Source organism: Caenorhabditis briggsae, assembly GCF_000004555.2.
Source record: "Caenorhabditis briggsae complete genome, chrIV, whole genome shotgun sequence".
NCBI lineage: Eukaryota > Metazoa > Nematoda > Chromadorea > Rhabditida > Rhabditidae > Caenorhabditis > Caenorhabditis briggsae.
The window spans coordinates 10,139,048-10,166,512 of NC_013487.2; the positions used below are offsets into that span (position 1 = coordinate 10,139,048).

At 36.7% G+C, this 27,465-nt stretch overlaps 9 protein-coding genes across 9 annotated transcripts in view; 3 read left to right on the forward strand and 6 right to left on the reverse strand.

The window, feature by feature from the left end:
- Positions 1 to 1,003: 1,003 nt before the first annotated feature.
- Cbr-clec-186 lies at positions 1,004 to 3,114 on the forward strand (the record flags this gene model as incomplete). The annotated part of the gene is made up of 7 exons (XM_045235787.1): positions 1,004 to 1,098; positions 1,147 to 1,262; positions 1,310 to 1,758; positions 1,873 to 1,911; positions 1,959 to 2,058; positions 2,826 to 2,989; positions 3,037 to 3,114. 7 exons carry the CDS (start codon positions 1,004 to 1,006, stop codon positions 3,112 to 3,114), a joined length of 1,041 nt encoding a protein of 346 aa, XP_045091319.1.
- Positions 3,115 to 3,217: 103 nt separating this feature from the next.
- Positions 3,218 to 5,211, reverse strand: Cbr-clec-187 (the record flags this gene model as incomplete). Its single annotated transcript, XM_002648200.1, has 6 exons — positions 3,218 to 3,456; positions 3,504 to 3,619; positions 3,664 to 3,712; positions 3,760 to 4,026; positions 4,946 to 5,061; positions 5,111 to 5,211. The coding sequence occupies 6 exons, from the start codon at positions 5,209 to 5,211 to the stop codon at positions 3,218 to 3,220; spliced, it is 888 nt and encodes a 295-aa protein (XP_002648246.1).
- A 1,724-nt stretch (positions 5,212 to 6,935) lies between these two features.
- Positions 6,936 to 11,547, reverse strand: CBG24377 (the record flags this gene model as incomplete). The annotated part of the gene is made up of 10 exons (XM_002648201.1): positions 6,936 to 6,946; positions 6,967 to 7,109; positions 7,157 to 7,367; positions 7,822 to 7,943; positions 8,641 to 8,741; positions 8,792 to 8,916; positions 9,437 to 9,570; positions 9,989 to 10,309; positions 10,356 to 10,563; positions 11,526 to 11,547. 10 exons carry the CDS (start codon positions 11,545 to 11,547, stop codon positions 6,936 to 6,938), a joined length of 1,398 nt encoding a protein of 465 aa, XP_002648247.1.
- A 1,956-nt stretch (positions 11,548 to 13,503) lies between these two features.
- On the reverse strand, positions 13,504 to 17,264 carry CBG24378 (the record flags this gene model as incomplete). The annotated part of the gene is made up of 13 exons (XM_002648202.1): positions 13,504 to 13,682; positions 13,735 to 14,061; positions 14,106 to 14,218; positions 14,266 to 14,502; positions 15,260 to 15,512; positions 15,563 to 15,690; positions 15,738 to 15,951; positions 15,997 to 16,106; positions 16,154 to 16,215; positions 16,269 to 16,423; positions 16,470 to 16,784; positions 16,829 to 16,941; positions 16,987 to 17,264. The coding sequence occupies 13 exons, from the start codon at positions 17,262 to 17,264 to the stop codon at positions 13,504 to 13,506; spliced, it is 2,484 nt and encodes an 827-aa protein (XP_002648248.1).
- A 1,146-nt stretch (positions 17,265 to 18,410) lies between these two features.
- On the reverse strand, positions 18,411 to 19,767 carry CBG24379 (the record flags this gene model as incomplete). Its single annotated transcript, XM_002648203.1, has 8 exons — positions 18,411 to 18,516; positions 18,560 to 18,621; positions 18,670 to 18,815; positions 18,858 to 18,973; positions 19,018 to 19,219; positions 19,269 to 19,378; positions 19,429 to 19,654; positions 19,701 to 19,767. 8 exons carry the CDS (start codon positions 19,765 to 19,767, stop codon positions 18,411 to 18,413), a joined length of 1,035 nt encoding a protein of 344 aa, XP_002648249.1.
- Positions 19,768 to 20,781: 1,014 nt separating this feature from the next.
- CBG24380 lies at positions 20,782 to 22,132 on the forward strand (the record flags this gene model as incomplete). The annotated part of the gene is made up of 8 exons (XM_045235790.1): positions 20,782 to 20,848; positions 20,893 to 21,118; positions 21,165 to 21,274; positions 21,321 to 21,522; positions 21,570 to 21,685; positions 21,729 to 21,874; positions 21,920 to 21,981; positions 22,027 to 22,132. 8 exons carry the CDS (start codon positions 20,782 to 20,784, stop codon positions 22,130 to 22,132), a joined length of 1,035 nt encoding a protein of 344 aa, XP_045091320.1.
- A 510-nt stretch (positions 22,133 to 22,642) lies between these two features.
- On the reverse strand, positions 22,643 to 23,823 carry Cbr-dod-24 (the record flags this gene model as incomplete). Its single annotated transcript, XM_045235791.1, has 4 exons — positions 22,643 to 22,769; positions 22,823 to 23,026; positions 23,132 to 23,491; positions 23,537 to 23,823. 4 exons carry the CDS (start codon positions 23,821 to 23,823, stop codon positions 22,643 to 22,645), a joined length of 978 nt encoding a protein of 325 aa, XP_045091321.1.
- A 1,547-nt stretch (positions 23,824 to 25,370) lies between these two features.
- On the forward strand, positions 25,371 to 26,722 carry CBG24382 (the record flags this gene model as incomplete). The annotated part of the gene is made up of 8 exons (XM_002648206.1): positions 25,371 to 25,428; positions 25,473 to 25,701; positions 25,749 to 25,858; positions 25,906 to 26,107; positions 26,149 to 26,264; positions 26,318 to 26,463; positions 26,508 to 26,569; positions 26,620 to 26,722. The coding sequence occupies 8 exons, from the start codon at positions 25,371 to 25,373 to the stop codon at positions 26,720 to 26,722; spliced, it is 1,026 nt and encodes a 341-aa protein (XP_002648252.1).
- Positions 26,723 to 27,183: 461 nt separating this feature from the next.
- CBG24383 overlaps positions 27,184 to 27,465 on the reverse strand; it is a gene marked incomplete at both ends in the record, with an annotated part of 2,307 nt that continues 2,025 nt past the window's right edge. Inside the window, one exon of the mRNA XM_045235792.1 lies at positions 27,184 to 27,213. Within this exon, the coding sequence (XP_045091322.1) occupies positions 27,184 to 27,213 (30 nt within the window). The remainder of the gene's footprint in view (positions 27,214 to 27,465) is intronic.

The following is a 27,465-nucleotide window of genomic DNA, read 5'->3' on the forward strand; positions in this document are numbered from 1 at the left end:
TGTAACCTTGCGGCGCGCTTTCTCAGTTTCTCACATTTTAGTGTATTTAAGCTATTTTTATTGGAAAAAAACAAAATATAAAAAGTTTTCAGGACTCACGGTATTTCAAACCAACGGGTCGAAAATCGCGCCCCAGATAACTTTTAGGCCAGGCGAAATTTAATAATTTAAAAGTTGACGTTGATTTGACCTAAATATTTTTAATCAACGCATTGCAACTCGCGATTTTTTCGCCCAACGTATAAAAGTTTGATCTTCAGCCAGAGAAAATTGGACACGTTGCGCAGTGATTTTTCACGTTCGCTGTGGCGCGATTTTCGACCCATTGGTTTGAAATACCATGAGGACTTCATAAATTGAGAATTAAAAATGTAAATTTGAAAAAACTGAAAAAAATTGATTGTAACAAGCAAAATTATGAGCAGCAATCGCTAAATGACAAAAATGTGTTATTTTCGGAGAAGAAAAGCTTAAATACAATAATAGGAGAAAAATAGCGCGCCGCAGAGTTGCAAAATCCTCAAGCGGCGGCTGCGTAGGTGGAGCTAGCTTTTTTCGGCTTACGGTAGATGACATTTTTAATTCTTACAACACTGTCAACAAAAAATGACCTTAATCACCGTAGAGATCATTTTGTGAAAAAACCTTTCGTTTTAAGAATAATTAGTAACTGATCTAGGAGGAGTGCAAGTTTTTCATTCATATGACCCACTTAAGATTGAAACTTTTGATAAGAAAAGGCGTTTTTCATGTCATCATGATTTAAATTTTTAAATCACAAACTGTGTTAAATGTGACCTTTCATTCTAAAAATGACGTCCATGGACCTTTCCGAATTGGGCGTCAGAAACGGAAAAGACACAGATTCGCTTATCGATCTCTCTCTCTCTCTCTCTCTTATCACATAGACTTTAAAAATAAAATAAAATGAATGTCATACGAACATTATCGCATAACCGCAAGCAGCACACCAGGAAACGACGAAACAGATTATTTTATCGATATGCTCATGCTTCTTTCCGTTTTCGTTTTTGGGTTCGTTGGTTTATCAGAAGCAGCTAATTGTAGATATCCACACGAGAAATTTATTGGAACCAGGTGAGTCTTTCATTGATAATTTTTTCTTTTCATTATACCAATTTTCAGATGTTACTCCTTTGTCTCAAAGCGCCATCCATATGCAGCTGCTGAAGAGTACTGTCACAGTCATGGATACAAGTTAGCAACTGTTGATTCCGCAATTACTGCTAATTTCTTAGCTTGTAAAATTCGATCATTTCAAACTTCCAGAATATGTTTTATATTTTAGCATCCGCCGGTACCGAATTCGGGTCAAACAATGGCCAATTCTGGATTGGGTTATCAAGAAAGAAAGATTACACTTTGTTCTTCTGGGACGATGGTACGAGTGTAGCTTACACAAACTTTGAAGCCGGATTCCCAAACACAAAAGACTATGTAGCTGAAAATGTGAGAAACGGAAGGTGGCAAACACATGCTCAGCACATCGAACTCGAATTTGTATGTTCTTATGATCCATTAGCGACAACTACACTTGCTCCAACTACAACAGTGACAACCACTCGAGTTCCAACAACCACTACAGTCAAAAAAACTACACCAACTACAGTTACCACAGTGACTACTCGTAAGCCTACTACGGTTACCACAACCACTACTATTCCTCCAACGACTACACCAAAAGCGTGTCCTCGTGGATTCACTCTGTTCGAAGCTACACAAAAGTGCTATATTGTGGTAGGTTTTGATCGTGATTTTTGATAGGTCAGATGTGCAGAGTTTCCTTTTGGTGGCGGAGTGATAAAAAATGATAAGAGCAAAAACCTTTAGACACTAATTGACATCTTTCAGCTTGTCTACGGAAATGATTCGGATTTTCCAGATGTACCGGTTAGTGAGGAGATTGACATAGATAGATTTGAAAACTATATTTTCAGGATGATGCTCCATTCTTGACCAGAGAAAATCAAAGATGTGCCAAATACGGAGCCACTATTGCCACGGTTCACTCATCAGATTTGAATGATCTTTTTAGATGTGAGTTATTAAATTTAAAATTTATGACAACTGATGAAAAGAAACATGAGCAAAAAAACCTGAAAAGTAAAGTGTCTGAAAAACGAAACTGCTTCGAAAGAGGGGGGCCAGGAGACTTTTTGGAGATTTTTGATAGTTACTGTATGCTATTTGACGTATAAACGGTGTACAGTGTTTAGTGTTCATCTGCGGACATCTATCATGCACACTTCTATGTATGAGACCAGACGGGAAGTCTAGCTTCGCCTGCGTAGTTCAGTCTGTAGCGGCGCCGCATCTTCAATACTCATCTTCAATACAAGTTCAACTCCTCAAGAGGCTTATATGAACAAAATTTCGGGATAGTTATTTTTTTCATGTCCCCTGACCTTCAAAATGTTATTAATTACTTGTAAGACGGGGTTGCCGAAAAGCGTACCAATGGCGGCTGAAGATCTAAGAATTGGCTACAACTTGCGTCATCCAGTAAATGGGGAAAAGTGAATTGTAAAATTCCAGTAAATTGTAAAAAGAGGTATGAAAGGCAAACTTTAATCTACGGACCATAATGCAAAAACTAGGTTTCTTTGTAAAATGTTATAAGAAAGAAATTTAAAAAAAAACAATAAAATCATAATAATGATTTTTCCATATTTTGATCGGCAACCCCTCCTTACTTACCTGTGATGGAACAGCTGACCACTCGCAACTGTCAGATTTGCTCTCCAATCGCCCGTTTTTTGAACGACTAATTTGTTTATTTCTGACGAAAAAAACCCAAGTTTCAGCTCTGATCTATGACCGTTTCAATGACACCCGATATGCCACAATCGGACTTCGTAACACCGATCTTAAAACTCTCGGAGGAAAATGGCAATGGTTTGATGGATCGGCAACTGATTATCTAAACTTTGGAAATATGTTCCCAAAGACTGGTGATTATATTGCACAGGTAATTGTTTATAATACAGGTCACAATCATCCAGTTGTATTATTCAGACGTCATCACAAGGTTTCTGGGTCACATACACCCACACAGCTCCGAACGAAGGAGTTGTTTGTTCTGTGGATTTTTAAATAATGAACAACAACGCATAACTGATTTGCTGGTTTACTGAAAGATAAATTATATTTTTATGTAACTGTTTATCTATAATAGAATAGTAAAAAAACCAAACAATTATGAAGCATATCCGCTGCAAACAGAAGGGAGATAAGAGCTTGTATCCGAGGTCTTCCATTTGCTGTTTGATACTTGCTGAGAAGCAATTGTCTGATGTTGGAATGGGTATCCAGGTGACCAGTTATTGAGTTGGTTCATGTCTCCATCAGCCCAATAAAACTTGTTATCAGAGGAATTCTTGGTGAGACCAATCCAGAACGAGCCGTATGTCATTGAAAACTTGCTGATTGCGGTAGCTGAACAGTTAATAGGATTAAAGGAACAAAACGAAATAGACACCCACAAGTAACGAAATTGATTTGAGACTGATTGTCGAAAACGGCCAGTGTCTTTCCAGCCTTTTCGCATTCTTGTTTAGCCAAATCGTATGGAAGAAGAGTTGGGTTGAAGAAGTAACATCTGACATAATTTTGTAACTGATAAGAAGCCGTGGGTGTGTTTACCTGTGACCGAGAAGCAGTTCAGCACCATTGCAAACATTGACTGGATTTTCTGAAATTCGAAAATCGAAAATTCATCATTAACAAATCAAAACTCACCACTCGGCACTGGAGTGGTCGCTTGATTTCTGTTGTGTCCTTTTTGATAATAACAAATGAACGGAAGAGAAGCAGATGATTGCACAGAAACCCATTTTGTGTTGGATAATTGAGCTCCAACATAGTCGTATCCACTGTAAGGATATCCAGGTCCCCAATTGAGATAATCCACTTTATGACCATCATCCCATACCCATTGATCGTCTTCAAGGTGAAGACCAATCCAGAAGTTTCCATAGGTTGCATGGAATTTTGTAGCAGCGGTGGCTGGAAAATAAGGAGTTATACTGTATACGATATATGAATTTTTCAGAATATTTCGAAATTTCGTCCATTTTTTCTAATAAGTAACAGATGTATTTAGTGTTGAAACAGTTTGTGATCATAACTCTTGTAATCTGTTCTTAATATTGTGTCTGCGAATAAATCACCACTTTGTAATTGTGTCTTACTCTACTATACGAAACTGGAATTTCAAAAAAGGCGTCGGTTAGATAAGAAGTTAGCAGAAGTTTTGAAATATCACGTGTGAAATAATTATTGAGAAATTTGCTCATCGTAAACATTTTTATGAGAAAGTTAATGCTATATTATAGTTGAAGTTACAGTACCATTTAATAAAATATTTTTTAAAAACGTATTTTTCAGTGGATTTTTTGCCATTTGAACTATTTTCAGGAGTCTGGAGCTCAACTGTCAGATTTTCGATCATTTCGAAAAATTTGGAGGGTGTAAAACAGACCTAGTTTGAAAGCTTTGTATTCACAGCATTTTTTGAAAACACCTAGTGTTCCAGCCATTTGCTGATTTCTGAAAAACACCTGTTTTTTAACGTTTTCAGTACAAAAACAGGCTAAAAAGCGCGTCTTTGAGAATTCGGTAAATAGCTGGAAAACTAGGAATTTTCAAAAATTCTTTAAATGCAAAGTTTTCAACCTATATCTGTTTCACAACCTCTAAGGTCTTCAAAGTGATCAGAAACTTCACAGGCGAGCTCCAGAGTCCTGAAAATGTCCAAAAATCAACTGACAAATATGTTTTTGTATACCGGCACTGTGCTACGGAAAACCGATTTGGGAACAAAATGGGGATCGCAGAACTGTAATTACCAGATATGACTATAGGGAAATTCATAACTAGCTCTGAAGATTTGTAGGACTCCCAGAAGTGTCCAACTCAAACTTACAAGCCAACCAACGTCCATCAGCGTCGCCCCTGAATCTCACGACGACTCCTCCATGTGAGGCACAGTATGCCTGAGCATCCGGGAACTGTAGACGTTGATCTACGAATGTGTAGCAACTAAATTTAAAAGACTCTCTGTTTCTTTCTGAGATTCAGAAGAACTCACTATCCATCGTATTCTGTATCTCCATAGTTGCATGTAACAACGCTAGAAGCAACAGAAACAATTGAACAAAAGAAGGAAGTAATGAGAAGTTGAAGATGCATGATCAGAAGGAATGAGACACGAAAACTGTATGAGTTTATCAGTTAAACGAATGCTTATATAGATGCTCTAAACAAACGAAAGGAGGAGGTCGCTCACTTTTTTTGCATTTTGAAATCAGTGACCGGTGTGGATTGGAACTGGCTGCACAAACAGACAGTTTCTCGAACGTTGGGCTCAACTTCCTCAGAACATCTATGATATCGCGAGATGTGAGCTATTGTGATCGTACTGTTAGGTAAATTCTGGAATGTTCTGACGAAAAAAGGGAGCGGCTGATAAGAAACGGATGCTTCTTGTAGACGATTCCAATTTATTCAAAACTATTTTGTATTTTAAGTATTACCATTTCTTTATTAGTTTAGCATTTATTTTTCCCATTCGCTATCTGAAATTTGAGTACGAAATTTAATGAGATGGGAAGAAATAAATGACGAAATGAATCAGCGTGTCCGCAAAGGTGTTAACATTTTGATTAGCATCCGCCAGTTATCAGAAATATCATTGGAATTTCTGAAATTTTTATTGTAGTTCCTTTTGAAATTGCTGGAAGAGTTGTAGGGAAACATGTACCGCACCTACCAATGAGATATACAAAAACACATTTTTGAGTTGATTTTCGGCCATTTTGATCATTTTCAGGGGTCTGGAGCTCGACTGTCAACTTTCCGATCACTTTGAAAATGTTGGAGAGTAAAACATACCTAGATTGAAAACTTAGCATTCACAGACTTTTTTTGAAAGTTTTTAGTTTTTCCACTATTTTCCGATTTCTGAGGACATCTGTTTTTAAACGTTTTCAGTACAAAACCGGACCAAAAAGGGTGTCTTTCAGAAACTGGCATACAGTTGAAAACTAGGACTTTAAAAAATATTCTGTGAATCTAGATCTGCTTCACATCTTCCAAAAGTTTCAAAATGAGAGGAAACATGACAGCCGAGCTCTAGAATCCTGAAAATGGTCAAAATTGACGAAAGCTTAATGACCGACTGTATTTCATTTGAATGATGCAACTCTCATGAGGAAATAGATTAATCCGTCTCCAGTTATGAAATTTTGTGCAGACGATGGTGCCTACAACATTTTTATCTGCTATAAGAACCAGATTAGATGATAACTCATGAAATAGAGAAGCTTATTTGAAACTCATTGCTCAAGTTTGCGAAACGTATGTCATCACTTTTTGAATTTCTCCAAAAATGATAAAAAGTATGATTATCGGTCAGTTCCTGGAACACTTTTTTCAGAAAACTATTAACGCCATGTCGGCATGTGTTATAAAAAATGAAAACCTGTAACAGAAAGGTTCCGATTACTTTACCATATTAATCCTATTGCCCAATCACTCTACCATGTTAGACTATACTTATAACTCTAATCGAAATCTTTAAACTTTTAATCTTTATATTCATTATTACAGTTTCAGAAGTATATAGAGATAATCAAATCCAAATTACTGAATATTACATTACTCGATTTCTCCATGAAGGTGTTCATTTCTTTATCCTATGTATATAAACACATCAGCCAAAAATATGAAGATAAGCGCAGATTTTTACAAACGAATAAAGTTTTATTGTGAAAAAAAGACAACGTTTCAATCGGAACAAAATGGAAAACGAGGCACCATGTGTTTTGAGTGTTCAATTATGCGAGTTTTCTAAAAAGAAAACATCATCCAAAAAGCTAGAGCCATCGAAACAAGTACTCCTGAAAATAACGATTTCATAATTCGTCTTGAAAATTTTAAATTCACCATTCGTAGTTCCTGAATTGTAATGGTCAAATCCAAAACTAACGAATGCTCCTGTTGTGGATACTCCGTTCGAATTGTAGATCACAGAAATCGTGTCTCCAACTGTCCATTCAGTTCCTCCGGGGAAGTTTGTTGTAGAGAAACTGCAATCTAACCGTTATCAAATACTGAACTATTTTCAGAAACTCACGTATTGTTAACTACAACTTTCTGTTTGGATGTTATCAAAACATTCAGGGTTGCTGCTCCGGAAATTGCAGATCTGTCTACAGTATAACTGATATTGGAAGTGGAAGAAAAACCAGAGACTGTGTCATTGATATTTTGATCAGAACTGTTCAATGCGTAGTTTGGAGACATGAAGAATCCCCGACGGCTGTCGACTGCAGTTGCCCATCCGGCTAAAGAAATTGCTAGTGGACAAAATATAAATTCAAATAGAAAAACCTTTTTCAGGATCAAAAGACAGAGTAATAAAAGCTTGATCCTGGTTCAAAACGAATGTATTAAATCTACCGAAAAACTTTTGAGGTGTATTGGACTTGGAGATCGATGATCTAAAAATGGAATATATTTGAAATATCCCAAAATCAGCTGTTACGTGTAATCAGCGAGTTTGTGTGCAGGAGTGACAAAGTCCGTATAAACTGAAAGTTTGTTGGTTTCAGGCATCGAAATATCCTTGACAAAGAAGTAAGCCGGATTGTATCGAATGGCTGCAGCAGTTCCAGTACTAGCATCAATTTCTACTTTACACGGATCAGAAATGCAATTAATTGGTTTGTAGGTTTCGAAGTCTTTGACATCTGAAAAAATTTTTGCTTGTATTTTGATTCAAGGAATTCCTATACAAACCAAAGTAATCCTGAATGATGACAGAATTTCCTATATTAGAAAATCCAGGAACCAGCGACCAAAGAGTCAAATACTTCCCCGAAGAGACAAATCTGTTTCCATTAGCCACAACTTGATAGAGACTGAAAAAACGGTTTTGTCTTCTTTTTTAAATTATTATTTTCTTACTTTCCAACATGCTTTGAGTTGGTAGACGGGCCATCGTATACTTGAGTGTTACGCAGATAAGGAGTTACATCAGTGATAATCAAAGTAGGAATAAGAGCAAGAAGATTGACTTTGGTCTCAGACTCGATTACTGTAGAGTTGTCAAAATCTCCGCCAGTGAGATAAAGAGGAGTAGAATTCGGATGGACTTTATAAGTTGTTGGAAACGTTGGATTCACTGAAAAATATTGTACATGAATAAAGCTTCTATTCAGTCGGGAAATTTGGTTCGACCGACCGACCGCCGATCCAGCCGATCTTCTCGTACGCCAGTTTTATCTTACGACGCACGCCTAACTTTTCGGTTTTTTTCAACTTCAATGCAGCCACGCAAATGCACGAATACGGTCAGCTCGTTCAGCGGTCGGTTGGCTGGGTCGGTGGTTTGTCTACAGCCGATTTTCGACCGACCGAAATGGAATCCTTCTACCGGGATGTTTATTCGTAACAATTTACCATTATGCCATGTCATACTCATGGCGAAAGTACCAGATTTAACAGATTGAAGAGAAACTGTGAAAGAGGGATCCATCAAGAAGTAGGGTTCTAGAGAAGTCAGTTTGATTCTAAATTTAGAGGTTTATCGGGGAGCTGTGGTTCTATGTGACTCACATATTTTGATAACCGGCTGAATCAGTCATGATGAGTACTGAACTGGGATCTGTGGTTGCTTTCATTTGGAGGAATACAAACATTCCTTTGGGTATATTCACCTGAAAATTATTGTTCAAGGTCATGAAGCGGTTTACTTTGAAATACTTACAGTAAATGTACAGTTTTGATTAGCTGCGTATTGAGGAGCATCATTTGAAGTTTGCCAATTGCTCGGATAGGAGATTGAATTACTAATATTGGCTGGCGGATTGATAGTTTGAGTATCAGCACAACCTGAAAGAAAACGTAAAATTATTAAAAAAATATTCTAGTAAACTAACTGTATGGATCAACTGCTAAAAATTCAGAAATCAGCGCAGCCAAAATTGATATTTTAAGAAACATGTGCAGGTTTTGCACTTAAAAAATAATGTTTCAGGAGACAAACAAGAATGCGAATGGTTGTCTGAAAGTATGATACAGCCACAAAATGATAAGGAGTGAAAAGAAATGAAAACCGTCTCTATTTCCTGACTACGACCAAGTTTTTTATAGAATACCATTATCAGCCTCTGCGAAAATCTTTTTTGTTTGCACAGGCACGTCATGATTATTCAAGGATCGAGAAACCACAACGCCTGCTTGTTTCTTTCAAAGTGATTCAGAATAATGAGAAATATGATTCATTCAAAAATAAATGTCATGAAAATAGAAGAAAGTAACACAATTATCGAGAAACATCTAGAACCATATTTTGTAGTTGTCTCTGGAGTTGGATTTTTGGTACTTGGGGTATATGGAGAAATGGTTGTACCTCCACTCATTTCCAATTTGAAACTGAAATCCATCAACATCCCAGTTGTTTCTGATCCATTTGTGTCGTATTTTACAATCAAACCATTTCCATTTGCGGTAATAGTTGCAGGCGGGAATCGTTGTGATGTGTATCTAAATTGATGAAGTCATAATTGCCCCAGTCAATTTACCGTAAAACCTGAATAGACCGTAAAACCTGAATAGAAATCCCTTATAGTTGCAATGTATCTCTGGGGGTCCATCTATTACAATTACGGTGGTCCCTTTTATTTTTCTGGGCAACATTTCCAAAATTTTTCATCTGAAAATTCGGTGCTTCAAAAAAATTTTTACTTCCAAAATTCATGAAATCTATCAAACGAAGCAAGTGTTTGAGCAATAAAAAGGGTTTTTAAAATATTCTGTGATTTTGTGGATATTCCGAGTTTTTAAAACTGAAAACTTACGAAAGTTTTCAATCAGTAAGTTTTAAGCCCCTGTCGTGAGGTCTTTCAGGGGACCTTCCATTGAAGAGGTCATTCTAATACAGGTTTTACAACATATTTCTTACTTTTCATCAAAAACAGATTTTCCTCCAGAAGTAACAGTTACTGTCAATGTTGCACGGTCCGTCAAACCTGAGCTTTTCGTATTTAGGGTCATTTCAAAAATATCCGTTGATGCTCCGCTAAATGCCTCTTGAATGTTTTGATCTTTAGAAACAACTCCATAATTTTTTGATGCAAATATTCCAGTTCTTCCGTCTGTGATACTTGTCCAATTTGTATCCAATCGGTCACTGGATAAATATGCAATTGCAATATTCTGATCCAATGTATATGTAGTGAAAACACCGTGAAATTTCTGATCTACATTGGAGTATTGCGGTTTTCTGAAATTAATTGATCTCTTAATTTCTTCGACAACTAAAAACTAACGTATACTGAGCCACTTGATGATCTGGAGAAATGGTTCCAGTATAAACGGTCATTTTGGAATCTTCAGTCATATACAGATTTTTCAAGAAATGTGGTTCGGGTGACATTCGGACAGCTGCACCTAGTCCGACTCTGGCATCAATAATAACCGCACAAAGATCTTGATTAAAACAGGAAACTCCTTTGTACACGGTAAACTGCTTGACATCTGAAATACAGTGGAAAATGACAGCCCAAGCGAAAAGGGGGGGGGGGGCATGAGAATAGGGGGGCCCAATTCAAAAGGGGGGGGGCCATAGGTAAAAATGTGGACTAAGTTAAGATTTACCAATTTTTCTAGTTTTTCGAATGTTTTTATAAAAATTTCGTACTTTGCGCTTGTTTCCACAAAAATTTGTCACTTTAAAAAATTTCAGTTTAGGCCGGTTTTTTTGTATGAACAACACTATTTTTTTCCATTGTAACTGGTAATTTGAAGTTATTCAGCTAGTTTCAGATTTTTCCAGGCTTAGTAACAAAAAAATAGACAAAAAATATGCAAAAAATGACATAAACTGAAATTTTCACAAAATTATGAAAAGTGTTCAAAGTTCGAAATTTTAATGGAAACGGTCACAAAACTAGAAAAAATTGGTAAACCTTAACTTAGTCCACATTTTTACCTATGGCCCCCCCCCTTTTGACTTGGCCCAAGAGCCAATACGCTCACTTTGGAAATCTTGAATTAAAGCATAACTGTCTGTTTTGATATTGGGTCTTAACGAATATAGTGTCAAGTACTTTCCACTGGACACAACTTGATTATCCTTTTGCTCTATTTGCCATAAGCTGAAACGATTGAACAGATTTTCAGATATCAATTCTGATTCTTACTTTCCAATCAACTTATCATCTATAGTCGGACCATCAAAAACAACAGTATTTCTCATTTGAAGATTTATTTCCGCATTTGTCAACTGATCAGTTGGAGGAGGCCTTACAGAAACCAAGGAAACGGCGGAGTTCGAGTCAATGACAAGTCCGTTGTCACAATTACCCGAAGATTTTACAATGGGTACGGTATCAGGAAGAACTTTTTCGAAGGATGGATTGAATGCTCCAACTGAAAGAAAACTTTCTTTTCGAGGGTTTCTTTGTTTGGAAAGACAACTTTGATGAAAAACTACTTACTCTTTTTCCAAATGACTTTCATTCCGAACGTTCCCGTTCCATTATTGCTTTGTAAATAGACCATAAATTGAGGGTTTAGCAAGAAATATGGCTCCTGTTTGAAATATGCATTGACCCTAAAACTATCATGTTCAAGGATTCTTATCTGAAAACCCCTCACCAATCTTGGTTTCCAACTGAATCCGTTACAGTCAGAGTCGTAATGTTTGTTTCCCCAGTTAGTGTCAAAAATGCATACATTCCCTTTGGAACATTAATCTTCAGAATGATAAAAACTATAAATTAAAATTAAATTTGCTTTCGAACCTTCCATAGACAAGTCTGATTCTGAGCATACGGAAGAGGATCTTGTGTTTCAGTCCATCCATCTGGATACTACCAAGCTGTGTTTATATCTGCTGGTGGGTCAATCACATGGTTTCCATCGCATTCTGAATATTTCGAAGGATTCAATATTCTTCTGATGAAGATCTTACTGTAGTTGAAATGCAATGGAACAAGGTCAGAAAAGTAAACAGAAAAAGAAGAAGCATTTGTGGGTGTGTGTGTACGTGTAGGTGAGAATTCAGTTGATAAGAAGTATTAAATCGAGGTTTCAGAATTTCAAAAGTATTTTATAGTGCGTTCTAGGTGTCAGAGTGTCCGTTACACTCATATTTTCAACGATATCAGTGATATCATTTGTACACTTTTTGACTAGAGTCTGCACTGAAATTTTGTTTTTTTTTTTTGGATCAAAAGTTAGGAAAATACATTCAAATGAAGCCATAAGCTGTTTTTGTAAAACAAAGGAACAAATGTTCGAAAGAAGAAAAGTTTCCAAACAATCATATTCCAATAATTTTCAGAAATTTCAATAAGACCCGAATGTGGTATTTCCACGATTATGAAAGCAAATAGTACAATTTCAAACAATACTTGACCTTTAACAGAATTTTGACTGCGAGAAGCTCAATTTAAAGTTTCAAACTAAAAAACATAACAGAGATAATAAATGCAAAGTAACATGTCACCAGAGAAACAGATTTTGTTGTAGTTTCAATGATTGTGGGAGTTGTTTTAATTATTTGAGATGTTGTCTCTACTACTTTCGACGACGTTGCGATTGAATTCTTCAAAGTTGTCAAAGTTGAAAAAAATGTGGACGAAGTTGAAAACGATTGAGTCCCAGGCACAGAATTTGTAGTAGCTACTATAGTAGTTGACCCTTTCTTCCCAGTTGTGGACATTGAAGATATAGGAGGAATTGATGTAGATTTTTCATATGCTTAAAGTACAAAATGAGCTAGAAAATTGAAAAAAAAAACATACTAGACGACGTCGTTGAGAAATCTATTCTGAATCCTTTTGTATTCGCTCCACGTGATTCATATTTCACATGATACGTGTCTCCTTGAACATTTTTTGTTGTAATCGGAGGAGGATTTCCCGAATTAAAACTGAAAAAATGAATATAAATCCGCTTTTTTATAGTTGAATCTTACGTATCAGAAATAATTTGTTTGCCATCACTCATAACAGTTACAGTTAACGATGTCTGAGCCCCAGTAAAATCAGCATCCCTTACAACGTAATTGAAGTACAACTTTTGTTTTGGTTGTGTGAACATAGTCTCATCTGTATCTTGTTGAGTACTGTAGACTCCGTGATAGAATGAATGAACAAAACCCTTTCTTCCATCATAAACTTTATTCCAATCAGCTAAAGAAATCATGTTTCATTCAGTTTGAAGTCAATTATTTACCGCTGTTTGAATCACGAGTAATAATGAATCCGGTGATTGTTCCAGTATCCAAAACGTATTGTCTCAATGAATTTTTCAATTCCATTGGTAGACGAGTTTTGTAGTTGGATTTTCTAAATGTTGATTCCCTGAATTGTCTGGAATTTCTAGCACTTACGTTAACTTTGTAACCAAAGTTTCATCGCTAATCGGACCTTCATAAACCTTCAAAGTTCCGGTCTGAAAAACAATTTTTCACTTGTTAACAATCAATTTGATAACTACATCTGGAAATGTTTCAATGTTCTTGATAAACTCCGAATGACTATCCGAAGTCGCAAGAACGGAAGTTCCATAAACAGCATTAATCTGAAAGCTGCAATCGAATCCGTCTGCGCAGTTGACTCCTCTGTACGTGAAAAATGGAAGTTCGTCTGAAATAGATAAGAAATGCATAAGTTCATAATTCACATTCTGCTCACTCACTTGTATGATCTTGCACCATGTATAGAGTGTAGTCGAACTGATTGTTCAGACCCCATGTAAACACAGTCAGTGACTTCCCACTACTTATCACTTCCTTTTTAGACATCATGATGCTGTAGAGAGTTCCAAGGAATTCAGCATCCGTTGAGTTGCCATCGTAAACAGCAGATTGACGGAGTAATGGATATTCGGATTGATTTTTCAATCCAAACCCAACAAGGGATACTATAGTTTCAGCTGTGAAGGTTGACAAATGTCCGTTTGGAATTATTGCAGTTGGCATGGCTCCCTTTACTAACTGGATGTTATCGTGAGGTACCGTTGGGTCTGGAAATTTGAAAATTACAAAATCAATCTAGACGAAAACTCACATTTTGACCACAAAACCTTGAACGAGAACGCTCCTTCGTCTTTCGATTTATACAAGTTTATAGTCGCTTGAGGAGATGTGAAGATGTATGGATTTAGGTCATTGTTATCGATTCTTAAAAATTGAACACTGACTTCTTACTAGCCACTTTATCGGATTACCCTGCTCCTGTGCCTTTCCCCGGGTAGAAAGCAGCAATAGAGACTGTAGATGGAGAATTTTTATGAAAGACTACCGTAGCATACAATCCTTCTGGGACCACGATTTCCCAAATACAAGATTGTTGAGATGCAAATGGAATCGGAGGCATACTATCATTCCAAATACTGGGCCAATTGACAACTTGATTCAAATCATCTGGTGGAGTGATTTTATTGGGACCTCGACACTGGTATCCACTGGAAAGCACGTATCCAATGAAAGAAAGGAAAATTAGAATATTCATTTTGAGGAGAGGCAATTAAGTTTCAAAGTGATGTTTCAGTTTTTATAGGTAAAGGGATGGGCGCCGCCGTAAAGTCTCGGAAACAGATAAGGGAAATTGCACTCGGAGAATGACATTAGGAAATGATTTTCTGAAGAGAAATAAGGAATCAACAATTTCAAGAAACCATTTTATTAGTTCAAACACAATCAGCACAAAATACAATCGATTGGATTCTGCACGGAGTCAGATCGTACGATGATTTTTTCCAGAACGTTTTTGAAAATAATTTTTTTCTGAGCATTTTCCTGTGGAATGCAGGTACAAAATCTCAAGACTGAACAGTTTAATTTGAAGCTTTCGGGTAGAGACCAACGCTAACGTTGTATATTTTGCATTGATTTTTGCGCCTTTAACGTTGAAGCAAATTACGAGCTCAAACTTAAAGGCGCATAGGATTTCCTGCAAAAGTATCACTTGGCTGGTAATGGAGTACGTGCACGTATGGACTAGCAAATGGCCTAGAAAACTCTAGCATTTATGGATGCCATGGTCGCAACAGTTTGCTGATTTTGTCTCAATGCAAAATATTTTGAGCCAAAACGAAAAGTAATATCAAACGAATTCTTTATGCATTAAAATCAGCGAACAAGTATTGTTATTTTTGGAGAATCATAAAAAATATTTCTTACAAAACAGAAGAAATAATAATAAGAAGAACGGATACAAACGTAAATTGAGTGGTTCCACTCTTCGTGGATGTCTCGTATCTTTGCGTTGTTCCTCTTGTTATCCCTCCAGGCGTCGTTGATCCGGTTGTTGGAATATCTGTGAGAGTGGAAAGTTCCAAAGTGTTAGATGTGACTGTTGTTTTGGGATTTGCAGGTGGTGAACTAGTTGACAAAGTGACAGTTTTAGCTGGAGTGACAATGGTGCTTGACGTGACAGACGGACTGGGTGTGGTAGGTGAAGAACTATCATCGTCTGAGCAAATACAAAAGTTTATTTGAGAAGCATTAGCAGCAGATTCTAACCGTTTTTAGTTGTGAGAAGATCCACTTCGAATCCCATCGTGTAGTTTCCATAGGTTTGGTAATTGATCGCCATTTGATCTCCAAAAACTTTCAAAGTGTTTGCTGGAGGCAAATTGGTTTGCGAGAAGCTGAAACATGGGATTTATATGTTTTTGTTTTGAAAACAGGTCATTACGTGTCAGAGTAGACTAATTTTCCATCTCTGGATACTTTGATGTCAAGAGTGGTGTTTCCATTTATATCAAAATATTTGACATTGAATTGGAAGTACAATTTCTTGTTTGGTTGGGTCTGAAAAGTTTGTGAAGTGTCCTGCTGATAACTAGTTCTTCCATAATCAAAGGAGTGGACATTCACATATCTTCCATCGTAAACAGTATCGTATTTCGCTGAAAAATTATATGATTACCTTTGGAAATTGAGAGAAACCACACCTTCATTTTCACTATTAGTGAGTGGAATCGAAACTCTTCCCTTGTCCAAATGATAGATCTTCAATGAGTTTTTCACTGCCATTGGGAATCGAGTCTGGTAATTGGACTTACTGAAAATTTCTGGAGTTAACAGCAAGCGTTATTGAAACAAACTTACTCAATTTTGGCCACAAGGTGATTGTCATTGATTTGTTCTTCGTATATTTTCAAGGTAGATTCCTAAAAAAATCTTTTTTCAAAAATTTCGGATTCAAAAAGAATTTTACTCTTACACTTGGAAATTGCATGATGGGTTCTAGGAAATCCGGTTGTCTTCCAATTGTCGCAATTGCAGAAATGTTGTAGTTCGAATTCAAAGTGATATAGCACTTATTAATTGGATCAGATGGGCAGTTCAGTCCAGTGATTTGTTGAACATCTCCAACAGCTGAAATAGAGTCATTATTATATTTGAAGCTACTCAAAATTCTAACCTCTTGTGTCCATTCCCATGAAAAGTGTGTAATTGATATTTTGATTCAACCACCAAGTATAAACTGTCAGTTTGTTACTTGGTGAAACAATTTGCCGGTATCTCGCATAGTACAAATTACCAAGATACTCTCCGTTTACTGAGTCACCCTCAAAAACTGCTGATTGGCGGAGAAGCACATCTAAGTCATCCTTGAGAGTAAATCCGATGAGCATAACTTTGTTTGGAGACGTGTAAGTATTCACGCATTCATTGGGAACAGCTGACAAAGCTCCAGCATCAGTTAGCTCCATATTCATCTTGCATGTTGCTGGATCTGAAAACGGAAAATTTCCATCAGTTTCATCATATTTAACTCACACTTTGACCAAACAACTTTGAATGAAAATTCTCCTTGTTTGTCAGAAACATGAAGATTGACTTGAAATTGTGGATAAGTGAAGATGTATGGATTGTGCTCCTTGTCTTCAATACTGAAAATTGAACCATTATAAATAGCTGGCATCACGGCTACTCACTATTGCTCCTGTCCATTTGGATATGTACAAGTGATTCCTGATTCCATGTCAGTGTTTTTGTAGAACGTAACTGTTGCATAGTACCCTTCGAGAACATTGATCTGCCAATTACACGTTTGTGATCCTGCATATTTTGCTGGCACCATGTCTTCTCTCCAATCTTCCGGAAAGTAATACGTCAGGTCTTCTGGTGGATTAATAAGATATCCAGCACAAGTATATCCATCAGCAGTGGATAAAACAATAAGATTTGTTAAGAATAAGAGAACAGAAAACATGATTCTTGAACTGAAATTGGTGTACAGACTATTCGATTTTATATTAAACGGCTGTATCATTTTTTTGGAAAGTTCTCCGCAAATAAAATAAATGCATTTTGTGCGATAAGAGAAAATGTGATGTCACCATCGTTAGGCTTGACTCGTCTCCGACTGACCACACCCTGATAACGTTGTTCAGTTTCAGAGAAAGTTTATAGAAAATCGATGTAATGGGTGCAGACTGGGTTGATGCTTCCCAAACAGTTTTAACGATTGGGTGGGGAAACCGCAAATTACTCATTGTGCTCTATTTCAGGGCACTTCTAATGCTCCCACTTGTTTGAAACTTTCCTATCAAAGTTTCTAAAAGACTATAAACGTCAAAGACACAGAATTTACTGTAGAAAAATTCAATTTTTCAAAACCTTTCAAACAAACGTGTGTCATATAATCTTTAGTTATACACTGTCGTTCTATTTTCCAGGAGCTTGATTTTTGTTCCGTTTTATCACTTTTTCAAGGAAAATTTTTTCATTCGGAAATTTGAAAATTTAGAATTTCCTAATTCGGCAGCTTCTCTTAATGTTTGATTTCCCATCGAAAAAACATGAAAATATGCAGCAAATGTTACATTTATTTATTATAAAAATAATGATTTCAAAAATATATGGTAAGATCAATGGGTTCGATTCCCGGACAATGCATCATGTTTCCGTGTATTGTGGATATCCAGAAGGCCAGAGTTCTTGAAGCGATAGTTCTGGTCAAGGTTGAATCTTCCGCAGAATCTTACATTCTAGGACCCAGGACCCAGGACCCAGGTCACCCGGATTCAGGTCACCCGGATCCAGGTCACCCGGATCCAGGACAGAAGACGTCAAACTCAAAATTTTGAAACGTAAAATAGACGGGCATCATCACGCTGCTATTTCGGGTCATGTGTGAAAATTTGAGAAGTTTTGGTTTACTGGGGACTTTGCTAGGGTCGCGGAACCGGGAACAAACGGACACACAGACAGAATTTGGTGTTTGTTAATAGTAAAGATGATATCTTTCTGATTTCTGCACTGTGTCAAATTACAACTGCCATACTTTTATCAGATTACATACATATATTCAAAGATAATCACCAAATATCACGGAACTCAAAAAATATTCAAAAAATCATGGATTAACTTGGTATTGCATCGATGCTTGCCCCTTGGTGATGACATACTGAATGACATCTCCACCAAACGTTAATGGAAGATTTGACGGAATGTTATATCCCCTAAAATGATTTCATCCAAAAGCCACCTATGATTTAAACTCACGAAAGGCTGATTCTATATCCCTCTTGATTTTGTGATCCGTAGTAGACAGTGAAGAAAGCGTCCTGTTAAAAATTATAATCTGTGTATGTATAGCTATAAAAGTAACATACCACATGAACGGACAGCCAATACAATACGTCAGTCTTGCTTCCCACGGATATGAATGCAGTTTTCTTGTCACCTCCATCTACAGAAACATTGCATGTTGAATTCATTGCACAGTCCATTTCAACGTATTGTGTGATGTCCTTGGTATCTGAAACAGAGTTCATAAAACCGTTTCAGGAAGAAATATTACATTGGGCATCTTGAACCAAAAGTTGATCTTGCCGATGTCTAGCTTCAAGGTTGACAACATAGATAGTATTTCCAGATGAGATCCACTGGTTCCGAGACTTATAGAGCAAGTAAAGACTGAAATAAATCGTCGTTGGGGAAAAATTAAATGAGTATCTTACTTTGAAATATAGATTCCAGTGTAACTATTTCCTTCAAAAACAAGTGTACTTCTCAATGTATGATAATTCTTTGGATCAGCGGGGAATGCTAAAAGGGAGAGTCCTGTGACAGCGCTGAAATCAGCCGCGAAAACTCCTTCAGTGATATTTACTAACTGTGGAGTAGCTCCAATCACTGCGGAGTATTGAAGTGTAGATGGGTCTGAAAATTATGCTTGTTGTAATAGAACAAATTTCAAAAAAAAACGTACACTTTGCCCATGTTATTCTGAATCCCAGTGTGGCAGCAGCCTCGTTCGAGACAATCAGAGTGAATTTAGATGATGGGAAGTAGTAGGGTTCCTTTTTTTCGTGTGTTGATCTAAATATAATAATTCCAAAATTATAAAAAACGTTTTTCGAACCACTCACTCTATGACATTTCCAGCAGTATCCACAGTTTTGAAGTAGGAAGAGTTGCCATTCATTTTTCCACTGATAACTAGTTTCGCGTAATATCCAGATGGAATAGTAACTATCCAACTGCAAGATTGTCCTGCTTCTAATCCGGGTGCTGTCTCATTCGTTCTCCATGTTGATGGCCAGTAAATGGCTTGACCATTTACTGGTCGATTCAAGACGTTTCCAGTAGTGCACACTGAAATATCAGAGATTACGGTATTGCCTCTAAATATAAAACGAACCATTTCCCGCAGTAGAAATCGCAGTGAGAGATAAAAGAAAAACGAAAAAGGCTAGGAACTGAGCCATTTTTCAATGGGAAACTATCGAGACTGGAACAGGTTTAAGTACTAGAAAAATGATGATATTACTTTAAGAGAAAGCACGGAAATGGTCATTTGCTTTCCTGATATGCACGTTAGAATCGTCAGTGTTCTTTGTCGGTTGATAGAAAAAACTGACTAGGGAAGGTTGTAAACGGGGGGTGGAACTTCGGCATGAGACCTATATCATTCGAAAGCTGAGAATGAGAGATTTTCAAATATGTATTCAGATTTTGCTGAGGAGCTACCAGTTTCGAGAAAATCAAGTTTCAAATTTGGCTCAAATTTGACTCTTAAGGGCGCCGCGCCTTCCCTCTTTCATATATAGATTGGGGGAAGGGAAAGAACGGATAAAATTCGTACCGAAACTTGGACATGAAGAAGATACAAAAAAGGAAAGAGAGAGAGAGAGAGAGAGAGAGAGAGAGAGAGAGAGAGAGAGAGAGAGAGAGAGAGAAAGTAAGTTCAAAGTTTCTATGTTTTAAACTTTGGATCATGTCTCTGAACTCTCCCGTCTGACAAAGAATTATCATCGTGTACGATCATTCGTCATAACTGATATTGGGTGGGAGAAACCAAATAATCACATTGTCATGCTTCGTAGTTTGTACAAAATGAGCAGCTAGGGTGTAGAGTTTTTGCTAAAGGATATCTTCGAATTAGCGATTATGTGCTCCGTAATTTCGTGTGTTTCCGGCCAGGGTAATTAAAGGTAACTAAACCTAAGCACAAATAATGAATGGAGAGAAAGGGTCTAATAACAAAGAACAGTCAACGTTTTTTCAAATTGAAAATTTCGGTTCTCTAATTCGACCTGTTATATTTCAACAATGTCTCCAGTCAATCCATTCATCTGAATCCCACAAAAACACTAAACACAAGACATCTAACGTGCAGATCAGAAAGTTTAACGCCCATTTTCACACTTTCGTCTTCATAATATCATCATTTTTTCTAGTACATAAACCGCTTTCCATTCTGGGCGGTATAGCGTTTTGAAATGGCTCAGTTTTTAGTTATTCTTGCACTTTTCTTTTTTGCCACAGCTGTTTCTGAGGCGGGAAACGGTAGGCTCTGGAATCGTAGATAATGAACTAATTATAGATTTCAGCGTGCACTACTGGAAATGTGTTGAATCGACCGGTAAACGGTCAAGCCATTTACTGGCCATCAACATGGAGAACGAATGAGACTGCGCCAGGATTAGAAGCGGGGCAAACTTGCAGTTGGACAGTAACTATTCCATCTGGATATTACGCGAAACTGGTTATCAGTGGAAAAATGAATGACAACTCTTCCTACTTCAAAACTGTGGATACTGCTGGAAATATTATAAAGTGAGGAGCATCGGATAAACTTTTTAGAAGTCTTAACTGGTTTCAGAACAACACATGAAAATAAGGAACCCTACTATTTCCCATCCTCTAAATTCAATTTCATTATTTCTAATGTTGCTGCTGCAACACTAGGATTCAAAATAACTTGGGCAAAGTGTAAGTTTTTTGAAAAATCATACAACAAACCTATCTCAATTTTTAGTCCCATCTGCACTCCAATACTCCGCAGGAATTGGAGCTACTCCAGAGCTTGTGAATATCACTGAAGGAGTGTTTGCTGCTGATTACAGTGCTATCACAGGACTCTCTCTTCTAGCCTTCCCTGCTGATCCAAAGAATTATCATACATTGAGAAGTACACTTGTTTTTGAAGGAAAGAATTATGATGGCAAGTATATTTCCAAGTGAGCCTTTGAAAATCAATCCAAATCAAGTGTTTCGATCGTTCCAGTCTTTACTTGCTCTACAAGTCTGGTAAACAATGGATCTCTTCTGCAGACATAATCTATGTTGTCAACCTTGAAGCTAGACATCGACAAGATCAACTGTTGGTTCAAGAATCTGGATGTGAGCACTTATTATGAAAATATTATATACCTTTCTTTTTCAGATACCAAGGACATCACACAATACGTTGAAATGGACTGTGCGATGAATTCAACATGCAACGTTTCTGTAGATGGAGGTGACAAGAAAACTGCATTCATATCAGTGGGACGGAAGACTGATGTATTGAATTATGTGTCGATTAATGTGGTATGTTATATTCTCGAGACTACAGAAATATTGTGATTAATGCAGAATTCTTTTCTTACTGTTTACTACGGATCACAAAATCAACATGGATATCATGACAGCATTTCGTGAGTAAAACTCGGAGGAAAATTTTCAATGAATCGTAATTTCAGGGGATATGATATTCAATCGAATCTTCCATTGACATTTGGTGCAGATATTATTCAGTATGTAATCAGCAGCGGAAAAGCATCGATACAGTATCAAGTTAACCCATAATCTTCTGTTTAAATTTGAATGAAAAGTAGAGCTTCTTTTTCAGAAAATTTTAGACAGAGAAAGATTTTAAAAAAGGACTTGAAATATAAGATTTCTTTGAATTTTAGAAAAAATTCTAACTTTACGATAAACAATTTATCAGTTGACAAAATTTTTATATCTCTGACAGGAACCGAGATGAGCTGCCCTTCTATTACAGGTTTTTCGGTAAGTCACTAAATCTCCACAAAAACATTGAAACTTGTAAAACGTGTCAGAAATTAGCTTATTCCCCAATAACGTAGTCCGATCTTTCAGCCACTGTCTGAAGTTCTAGTTTGGCTCGAAATTCCAAAAATTCCACCATCAAAACGGTTGGAAATGAACCGAGTTAACCGAACACGAAAACCGGAGCAGGAATAGGCATTTACCAATAATATACAGAAAATAGAAACTATATTAAAAACAAATATGTTCATTCAAGTTTCTTTAATGTACAAAAATATTAATTGGATTTCAAAATAATCCAATTCAAAGTCTTCCTGCTCTGGACACATCTCGTGTGAGGACCATTTCGTAGAATCCATTTCCAATTAACGAGTAGAATTTCATATTTCCTTTCACTTCCAGTGGAAGTTGTTGCTGATAGTTGGAACTTCTGAAAATAAAGAAAACTATGATTCAGAAGAGTTTCAAGATTAGACTTCTTACGTCAGAGTGGCAATGCATGTTGTGTTGGAGATGGAATTCTCATAAATACTGATGGTTCCAGTAGATGGGAAAGTGATAAACTCCTTGATAATCTCTGGTCCATTGTAATCAGTTACAGTTAAATGATTTCCAAAGACCCCGTTCATGTAGACGTTATGATTTCCAGAGGAAGGAATGTTGATTCCTTCGTAAGTGTTGTAAACTCTGGAATCTTGAAAGTTCTGTCTCATAAATAGTGAATAATTAATTTGACTGTTCAATCAAAAAGTGTAAACTGAAATCATATTTCCATAGGTTGTCAAAATTTGCTTCGATTTAACAACTTGATCCAGTGTTCCAATATAATCGGAATTGAATGAATCTCCGCCGAAAAGAGCAGTTTGACGGAGAAGATGATTCATTGATGGATCTTCCAAAGAGAATCCAATCAACGACATCATCGAGGAAGGATCACCACGGAATGTTGTCAGTTCACCATTTGGTATTACTGCAACTGGTGGCTGTCCCTTGTAAATGCCAATCACATTCTTTTTAACATCTGGAAATTTGGTCCAGATGATTTTAAAGGCGAATTCGCTGGTTCCTGGTCCAGTGTGATTTGCGGCGGAAACACTAACTTTGAAGTATGGATTTGTGAAAATAAATGGGTGATGATCGTCGTTTTGAAGCCTGAGAAGTATTTACATAAGCCTTCGAAAATCAAGACAGACTTACGTGACAATCTTTCTGTTCGGATAATAAACATAATTTCCAGAACTGTCCAAACGCATGAACATAGTAACATTTGCATAGTATCCAGATGGAACATTCACATTGAGAAAACATCCTGGACCCTCGTGCTCAATGTAAGGAACAGGGTCTACGCCATTCCAATAGAATGGGAAGAATGTTGGTGTGGAGAGATCTGTTGGTGGATTAATGACTTGGGTTCCATTGGTACACCGGTATCCTGAAGTACCAAGAACGCAGGATGCGAGAAGCAAAAACAGGAACCTGTTCATTTTCGTATTTAATTTGCACATTAGGTTCGCTTTATATACTCTAGCTTGTATGATGATTTCGTGCGCTGATAAACATTGCTTTGATATAATTTTATTGAATTTGGATGCTAAAAAATGACGACAATACAAACTACAAGGGTGGATGCACAGTTTAGTTTAGGGAGTTGGCTTCATGATGACAATTCCCAGACACAGTGACAAATTTATCAGTAAAGAAGTCAGTTCAAAATATCAGAGAGAGCTAATTAAATTGGTCTATTTCACACTTAAAGTTTGTTAATTCAGAATTTCAATGTTTCCACTTTTATCTAACTTCTCGTTCAACTCAGAACCTAAATCTTTCCTAAATTATCAAAATTAATGTAAAAACCACTAATGAATTTTTTTATTCCGCTGTATAGAATCCATATTTTTGCTATATTTCTGTTTCATAATTCCTAATCCGTATTCGGTATATTCAATATTCAATCTAATCGGTGGTTCTGAATTCAATTGGTTGTCATTTTTCCTCAGAGATTTTTTATTTTATTCGTGGAATACAAAAATTTGAAATCAGATCTAGATGACTTACGAGGTTCCGCTCCTCAATCGATACCAATTTAATCACTTCTATGAGATTTGGGACATTTGCAAACAAAATCGGAATGTTGAGATGAAAATCAAATTTGGACACCTCTTGGATTTACCGTAATACTTGTAATAGAAGGGTTCCCATACTGTCAATTTCGAGCTAGATTTTCTTGGCTCCTGTCAAAAATATCAAAAATGTGTCAACTGGTAAAATGCTTCTGATATTATGATATACAATTTATCAGTGGACAAATTTTTCATATCTTTGACAAGGACTGAGATAAATTGACTCAAATTATTAGTCAGTGGGTCCTTATTTCAGGCCTTTCTTCTAAATTCGATTACGGAAATCACACAACTATGAGGATCTGAGCAGTTTTTCAATCATCAAAACCTAACTTACAGAGTGATATCACACGTGTGTACAGTACTGAACTGTTCACTGTACAGTACTGAAAATTGCAAAATGCTCTCTCCAAACCAAAAGAGACAGTAAAACTTCGAAATTTTAATATTCACACACTTGAAGAATTTATGTACATCTTTTTTCTAAGTTTCTTTACCGAGACTTGGTTTTTTTTCAGAATTTTCAGGCAGCAACTTGGTTCAAGAGATGGTATTTCTTCAACATGTATTACTTGCGTTTCAGGCATAATTCAGAGACAAATATATTCAAGTAGAGGTCATATTGCCTCTCAAATAGTTCAAGAACAAACTTTTCAGCAACATTATCAATTATCAATTTCCGAAAACAATCTCGTGACTCTTCCAACTAATAAATTCAAAGTTTGTACTCGAATTACTCTCTTTTCATCAGAATCAGTCTGTTTGATCTTTCTTATCGACCGAAATTGAGAACAAAGAGCATCAAAGCCTAGACTTAACAACCTCAAACATTCCTTCTTATAAATTGTCATCTATTCTTGTTCTATAAAATTATTTTTCTGTACGTTTTTTTTCAAACTACTCACTCTGAAATGTATAAGTTTCTAGTATATGCGTCGTTAATTTTACTAGTAGAGTCGGCTGGAAACGGTACGGTCTCCAAGAATCATTCTCAATTATAACTGTGTTTTCAGTGTGCACAATATCAACCGGTGAAATAAATAAACCAGCAAACTCTCAACCGTATTACTGGCCTTCTAGTTGGAATGAGAACAAAACAGCTCCTGCTCTCCAAGGATCACAGAAGTGCACATGGAATGTGAATGTGCCAGATGGATATTATGCAAAACTGATTGTCAGTGGAAAGACTGGAGATGCTGACTCAGAATTCCAATTCGCTGATTCTGCTGGAAGAGTTTTAATGTACTACTAATAATTTAAAAATCTATAAAGCTCAAAAAGAATTTCAGAACAACAACAGAAGGATTGCAACCGTATTACTTCCCTCCAAGAATGTTTATTGTCTATTTGAATGTTATCAATCCAGCCACATTTGCATTCAAGATTACATGGATGAAACGTAAGAAGCTATTATTAGCTGGACATCCAGAAAATACTGACTTTCAGTCCCAACCAAGGTCACAAAAGCTTCCGCAATCAGTTCCACTCCACAATTGATCAACGCTACCAACAATGCGTATTACATAGGATACAGTGCAGTGACTGGAGTTTCTTTAGTCTCATTCCCACAAACCACCAAGGATTTCTACTCACTCAGAAGTTCTCTTGTATTTGATGGAGAGAATTTGAACACGAATTATGCTGCAAGGTAGGTCAAAATTGAAAGAACTATTTATTTTTCAGTTTCAGTCTTTTCATGATTTATCAAAACGAATTGCAATGGATTTCAAACAGTCAGCACATTTATGTAGTGAACGTGGAAGCTAGTACTCACAGAGACATGCTCTTGGTTCAAGAAGGCGGATGTGAGTTATCAATTGATATCAAAAAGTATACTGATTTGAAGAAAAATTTCTAGATACCAGAGATCTCCATTATGTCGAACTGAACCCAGTACTCAACTCCAAGTATACTGCCAATGTGGACAGCACGGAAAAGCAAACGACTCTCCTTTCTGCCACCTATATCCCCCAAACACTCACTGATGTTCAGATTTTGGATTCCGTAAGCTTTTTGAAGATTCTAGCAAAGTTCAAATCTATTTTTAGACAGCCGTCGTTGCTATCATTAAAGGGACTCCAACCCCAAATAATCGAGGAACGGAATACACGTATGGCTAACTACTTTCAGTGTTTTCTTTCAAAAACCTCGAATTTTCAGACAAGCACAGTTGAAGAAAATTCTTCCAATGAGCATGTCGGCTGGAGTGGTTTATCAATTCATTTTGAGCAATGGAAAAGCCGTTTTCTCATTCAAAGCTTGACTTTGATTTGATAATGTGAATGAAAGTGTCTTGATGACTTTGTTTCTGTTTTGTAAAAACGTATAATGCAACATATATTTTTCATAAAAAGGAGGACACAATTATGGGAGTGTACCAGTAGACTGTTTTTTAGACGAAAGAGTCTTACAACAGGAATAGAAGAATGACGAAAAACGGCATGAATGTTGATGCTGAATTTTTTAAAAAATCGAATGGTCAAAATAAAAATTGGTTACCATAGGAACCCGGAGATTGTGCTGAGTCTATCTTAAACTCTAAATAGAATCCAGTCGAACTTGTCTGATTCGTAAAATAGAGAACTGTCAAATTGTTACTAATAGCAGTGTATACAGATGACGATGGAGAGGATTCTTTCGAAATTGTATATTGTTTGTGTTCAGTATCATTTCCAAATGTGATGGTGAGTTTGGCATCATTCGATACATCAACATAAGTAACATTCACAGTGAATTCAAACATTTGGTCCGTTTCTGAAACTGAACTCAATTTATCGAGATTTTTCTTGTGAATATCTTCACAGGTAAAATGCGAACGGATCCGTTACGGACGCTCAGCGTTCGCGCACGGTTGAAATAGGAACCGCATACGGACCGCACGCGACCCGTTTTCAGAAAACCACAGCACATTATTTCGTATTTCTACATATTCTATCCGTTTGCGAACTCCGTATCCGATCCGATTGCGAATGATAAACAAACGGATCCGTTCGCCAACTTAAACTT